The sequence below is a fragment of the Seriola dumerili genome, unplaced genomic scaffold (genome assembly GCF_002260705.1).
Source record: "Seriola dumerili isolate Sdu_G_001 unplaced genomic scaffold, Sdu_1.0 BDQW01000036.1, whole genome shotgun sequence".
In the NCBI taxonomy this organism is placed as follows: Eukaryota; Metazoa; Chordata; class Actinopteri; order Carangiformes; family Carangidae; genus Seriola; species Seriola dumerili.
In genome coordinates, this window is record NW_019174291.1 from 4023930 (window position 1) to 4030054 (window position 6125).

General features: G+C 45.2%; 1 protein-coding gene across 1 annotated transcript in view; it reads left to right on the forward strand.

Annotated features, from left to right (window-relative positions):
* LOC111216798 (diacylglycerol kinase delta-like) overlaps positions 1–5183 on the forward strand; it is a 30317-nt gene extending 25134 nt beyond the window's left edge. The window contains 11 exon segments of the mRNA XM_022738413.1: positions 74–181; positions 284–397; positions 493–627; positions 987–1159; positions 1697–1808; positions 2135–2227; positions 2431–2550; positions 3725–3842; positions 3975–4105; positions 4286–4385; positions 4730–5183. Coding sequence (XP_022594134.1) covers positions 74–181; positions 284–397; positions 493–627; positions 987–1159; positions 1697–1808; positions 2135–2227; positions 2431–2550; positions 3725–3842; positions 3975–4105; positions 4286–4375 — 1194 coding nt within the window. The 3' untranslated portion in view covers positions 4376–4385; positions 4730–5183.
* The last annotated feature ends 942 nt before the right edge of the window (positions 5184–6125 follow it).

A 6125-nucleotide genomic window follows, 5' to 3' on the forward strand; every position in this document is an offset into this window, starting at 1 on the left:
TGTGTGTGTGTGTGTGTGTATGTGTATGTGTATGTGTATGTGTGTGTGTGTGTGTGTGTGTGTGTGTTCACAGTGTGATGGGCGTCCCATCCCTCTCCCTAGTCTGCAGGGTATTGCAGTGTTGAACATCCCGAGTTACGCAGGAGGAACCAACTTCTGGGGAGGGACCAAAGAGGACGACGTAAGAACTCAGTCTGTCTGTCGTCCCTCATCATCTTTCCACCTTTACTGAACACTGTCCAGTGATGTCATGACATTGCCTGTCTCTCTCTCTCTCTGTCAGACGTTCACTGCTCCTTCCTTTGACGATAAGATTCTGGAGGTGGTGGCGGTGTTTGGCAGTATGCAGATGGCCGTGTCCCGAGTCATCAACCTGCAGCACCACCGCATCGCACAGGTACATACATACCTACCTGTCTGGTCCTGGCCATCTACCTACCTGTCTGTCCCTCCAGCAGTCTGACTGTCTCCTTTCCCTTCTCCTTGTCTCAGTGTCGGATGGTGAAGATCACCATTTTGGGAGATGAAGGCGTCCCGGTTCAGGTGGACGGGGAGGCGTGGATCCAACCTCCAGGTTACATCAAGATCATCCACAAGAACCGAACCCAGACCCTGACCAGAGACAGAGTGAGTATTACAGCCAAGGGTATATGTCTGGTCCACTCAGCTGAAACAGACTAATCCAACAGTCCTGCATTACACAGAGAGCTGCTTCTCACTTTTAGTCTACTCTTGTTGATATAAATGTGATGGACCTGTCTTCACCTGTCAGTGTACTCCTCCAGTTTATTCAACACCTCTTTGAAACTGAACACAATCTCAACATTAGAACCCTCTGTCAGACTGAGTCAGTCTGAGACAGGTGGGTTTAATAAAGTGTAGAATGATGTCACAGAGATCACATGGTGATGAAAATGTTTTTTCTGTGAAGCACATTGATTAGGTTTCAGCACTTGATAGTGGTTTTCACATCTTGTGTGTTTCAGGCATTTGAGAGCACCCTGAAGTCGTGGGAGGACAAACAGAAGTGTGAGTTTCCACGGACTCCCCCTCCTCAGCCCCCTCAGCCCCCCCTGTCCTCTCAGCCAGAGATTGTCTCTGAGGAAGACGCCTCACTTGTCAGCGAGTTCGGTCAGGCAGCAGGAGCACTCATACACAGGTAAACACGGGGTTAACGTCAGGATGTGTCAAACCTGGAACAACTGATTCTTGCATCAGTTATTATATCTATCTACTGAAGGAAATAAATTGAGGTGTGTATATATATATACATTTGTATATATATTTATATATATATATATATATAAATGTATATTATTGTGTGTGTGTTTTACACATCCAGACATTCAGTATATTGTTTCACAAAGCCGGGACTCAGCTGTAACACAGAACTGGACATTTTCAGATATATCTATACTGCAGCAATCATATTATTAGAATTGTTCATAACAGACAATTATCATCATCATCATCATCATCATCATCATCATCATCATCATCATCATCATCATCATCATCATAACAGTTAATTGTCATCATGATCAAAACAGAAACATTTAACTCAGCACACGACTCAGTGGGATGTTAGTTATTGATTCTGGTTGCATGAATATGAAGATATACATATGAATATAATAATAATGTAAATATGATAATATGAATGTAAATGTTCTCTGTCTTTTCTTTGATCTTTCAGTATCCGTGAGGTCGCTCAGTCTCACCACAGTATGGAACAGGAACTGGCTCATGCTGTCAACGCCAGCTCAAAGGCCATGGACGTGGTCTATGCCAACTCCAAGAGCTCCGGGGTACGAGACACAAGACTATGGTCTCTACTGTCCTCTCCTGGTCTCTACTGTCCTCTCCTGGTCTCTACTGTCCTCTGATGGTCTCTACTGTCCTCTCCTGGTCTCTACTATCCTCTCCTGGTCTCTACTGTCCTCTCCTGGTCTCTACTATCCTCTCTTGGTCTCTACTGTCCTCTCCTGGTCTGTGCTCTCCTGTCCTGGTCTCTATTGTCCTGTCCTGGTCTCTGCTGTCCTGGTCATACCGTAACTGTACTTCACTGTCCTCCAGATATAGTCCTGGTACTGAGCTGTCTGAGGTCTGATGTCTTGTCTCTGTCTGTGTTCAGGCTCTGAGCTGCAGTGTGGTGGTTCACATGGTCAGTAACGTCAAAGCTTTACTCAGTGAGACTGAACTGCTCCTGGCTGGAAAGATGTCCATGGTAACTGTCTCCTGGATTTTCTTTAGTTCCTGTCTCTGTATGTGGAAGTTTGAGAAGTAAACTGTGTTCTCTGCCTTTAAATCACGTCACTCAGACACAGTCTGACCTTCAGAGTCACAGATTTTACCGTAGATTCTGAGTATTTTTCGCTCTACTTTGGTCCCGGTCCTGGTCGTGACAGTCGTGTGTCTTTGTGTCTACAGCAGTTGGATCCTCCTCAGCAGGAGCAGTTGAATGCAGCTCTGAACTCTGTGGCTCAGCAACTCCGTCGTCTGGCTGATGTTCCCTGGTTGTGTCCCGTCATCGACCCCTCAGACCATGAGGTAAACCAGGACTCTCTTAGTGCTGCCAATTATGATACTGTAAGACTGAACCTGAGTCCTGGACTGAAGCAGGATCTGAGGTCATTGAGGTAACTTCAGGTTTAACTGAGTTTTCAGTTGTACGGTTGGGTAAATCACCATGGCAACTGATGAACTCCTAACCTGCTCTGGACCCAATCAAAACCCGTCAACCGCCAAACTACTGACCAATCATATCACTGGAAAAACATTCCTACAGGATCCTGACAGGGACAAAAGAGGTTACAATGAAGTGATCAATAATAAAGATCAGTAGATGTTTGTATAGATCAGTGGATGATTTGCTCTTTGGTTTTAAAACAGCTTCTAACAAACAGGAGAGCTTATCTCACTGAGTCACTACATAATAACTATTAGAGCTTCATTTGAACTGAACACAGATTGTGTTTTATCTGCTTCACATGTTCACAATAATTTGTTCATCAGACTAAAGAAGAAACTTGATCATTCATCTTCTTATTTACAGTTTCTCCTCAGTCTGTCTTTAATCAGAGAAATTATTTCTTGCGTTTCTCTTCCAGTTTGTTCACATTTCACTTTATAATGTCACTATAACTGAATTCACCTGCACAGATCTGTTCCTTCTCTTATCATATTAATACTTTATTCATGGTTCTAATCAACTCTTCCTCTGTCACATGAACGAGCTCATACCTGGACAGGTAAACAGAGGTACCTGAACCAGGTGATAAGCAGCTTCACACTGCAGGGTAACAGGACGGACGATGTTATTGGGAAGAGGTCACATTAAACCTGAGCACATCCCAATGTCTGTCATGTCATCCCAACATGAAAGAATTAAAGGACAAAAAATATGAGGATTGACAGGTTTTTTACCTCCCTGCCTCTAGCATTCATCCTGTCATGATGAATGCATTTCATTCTGGAGTTGGAGGATGTTCTTTCAGTAGAATATTCATCATTTATTAAATGTAAGACCTGAAACATAGTCCAGACAAGTTCAGCAGGACACACTACACATGTGGTGTCACCTGGAAACCCTGAGAGCTGCAGCAGGGGGCGCTTTAACATAAGAAGCTGAGCCCTCACTGTGTTCACTGCACCTCAACTCAACCTGGCTGACTGTTCTCTCTCTCTCTCTCCCTCTCCCTGTCTCTCTGCTTCCATGTCTCAGGGTCCTCTGACGGACTTCTCTAAGCGTAGTCGCAGTGCTAAGTTTCGTCTCGTCCCGAAGTTCAAGAAAGACAAAAACAACAAGAACAAGGAGACTTGTGCGACTCTCTCACTGCCAGGTAAACTCGCTCTCTCCCTCTCTGTCTCTCTCTTTGTGGTCTCTGGCTCGTCACTGCTCAGGGTGTCTCTGTGAGTTTCTCTGTGCGGGGATGTTTCCTGTCTGTCTGAACCACTTCCTGTCGGTGTCTCAGTTCACCAGTGGGGGACGGAGGAGGTGGGGGCGTGGCTGGACTTCCTCTGTCTCACTGAGTATAAGGACATCTTTATCGGACACGACGTCCGCGGAGCCGAGCTCATACACCTGGAGAGGAGGGACCTGAAGGTATCACTAATCGCTCTCAGCGCTAACTGCTAAGTGCTAACCAACTGCTGCATGGAGGACTCACTGCATGACAGATGATGATGGATTGAAGCGTGTTTGAAAGATTTGTCATGTTATACATTGTCTGATAATGAGGTGTGTGTGTGTGTGTGTGTGTGTGTGTGTGTGTGTGTGTGTTAGGACCTGGGAGTGACAAAGGTGGGTCATATGAAGAGGATCCTGCAGGGCATAAGAGAGCTGAACAGGAACAGCAGTGCCAGCGAGGCCTGACTGCTGCCAGGTCAGTCAGTCATCAGGGTCAGTCTCTGTGCTGGTCCAGGATTTTATTTCTATTATATCCACGTATATGTTCATTGTACTGATCTATAAAAAACCTACAAATACAACATTTGAATAAACCTGAAGAAAAGACAACTGACTGTGAAGCAGCTGCAGACACACACCGATGAAGCTGTGGAATTAATCTTGGTCATTTCATAATTTCAAAGATCTTTTTCATGTCATATTCTGTCTGATCTGTAAAGTCCTGATCTAATCTTCAGTTGAGGGTCCAGTTAGATCGGTACAAGCCCAGAGCTAACCCTGGTCTCAGTTCACTGATCCGGCTTCTTGTTGTTGTTTTAGTGACCACTGCCTGCTCTCCTCCTACCTCTGCTGCTATTGACCACCTCATCAACCGGGACCAGGACCCAGACTGGGACACAGTTTGTCTCAATGAGTCCCGGTTCTCAAAAAATTGAACCAAACTTCCTCACAGTGAGACCACCTGAGAAACAAATCACCAATCATACGATCCGCTAGTGCCTTGTCATCTCACTCACCGACCAATCAGCATCCAGGATGTGGAAGTTGAGGGTGTAGGTGTTGTGCCTACAGAAGACCAGAGCCATATACAGACAGAGCTGAGCCAATGGAGAGAGAGACAATGTGGCTGACAGATCAGCTCAGGTCTGGCATCAGTGACTGGTCCTTGTACAATGTAAAAACATCGCCATCTTAACAGCTCCTTCACCAGTGAGTCACAGCAGCTCACTTTGTATTTTTATTGCAAACCTCTCTCCCTGATGATGATGATGATGATGATGATTATGATTATGATGTTGGGGGGGGGGGGCAATGGGGGCAATCCATTAAATGCACATCCTGTGGCCTCTAGCCTGACAGATCTTAACCAGCTTTTCCAGATCAGAAAAGCTGGTTAAGATCTGTTGTCCTGATTATTCTCTGGACTGTGGGTTAGTGCTCTGGACCAGGACCACTCAGAACAAACTGCTCTGAGAACAGCTGTAGTTTCTCTCCTAAAGCAAAGAGTCACACTGAACGTCTTTAAGATGGAGCAGTTTTCTGTAGAACACGTAAGTGTGACGCACTTCATCATTACCTCAGTAAAATGTAATGTTATGACATCAGAGTGATGTGAGTTTAGTGACACTGAAGGTTCCACATGTTAAGAGACATCTGTGTCTCTAACATGTCAGGGGTGATATGATTTCAGCTGGTCCCAGGATTCATTTGTTCATCCATGAAAAATCATCTGTCAAACATCATTCGTTCATTGACAGTCTGTTGATCTTCCTGTTTTCACAGTCACAGACTTCATCAGGTTCTTTTAACAAACACTGAAAACAGCAGGTTTACGTTCACATCAACACAAAGATTTTAGGAAGAACTTTTAAGAAGAAGATTTTTAAGAACCAGTGACTCATTAAGTTAGGGATTTTTTACAGCCTGAAAACCTTCAGCAGAGTCTCTGAGACTTCTGGACAGTTTATCACACAGGGACTAAAAGCTGATCCTGGATCCAGCAGAGTCGGGTCGACCAGGCTCCGTCTGCTGTGATCTGGGCCAAATATGAGACGGACCTGACCCAAGTCTCGATGCCAGATTTGGCCCAATTCCTGGACACGTGGACGATACCGGATCAGGCCTGAGGACCAGCTCCAGGATTCTGGTGCATCACCACATCGGTCACAAGTCCAACATGACTCTGGAAACCACACGTGCCAGATCTAAGCCCCTG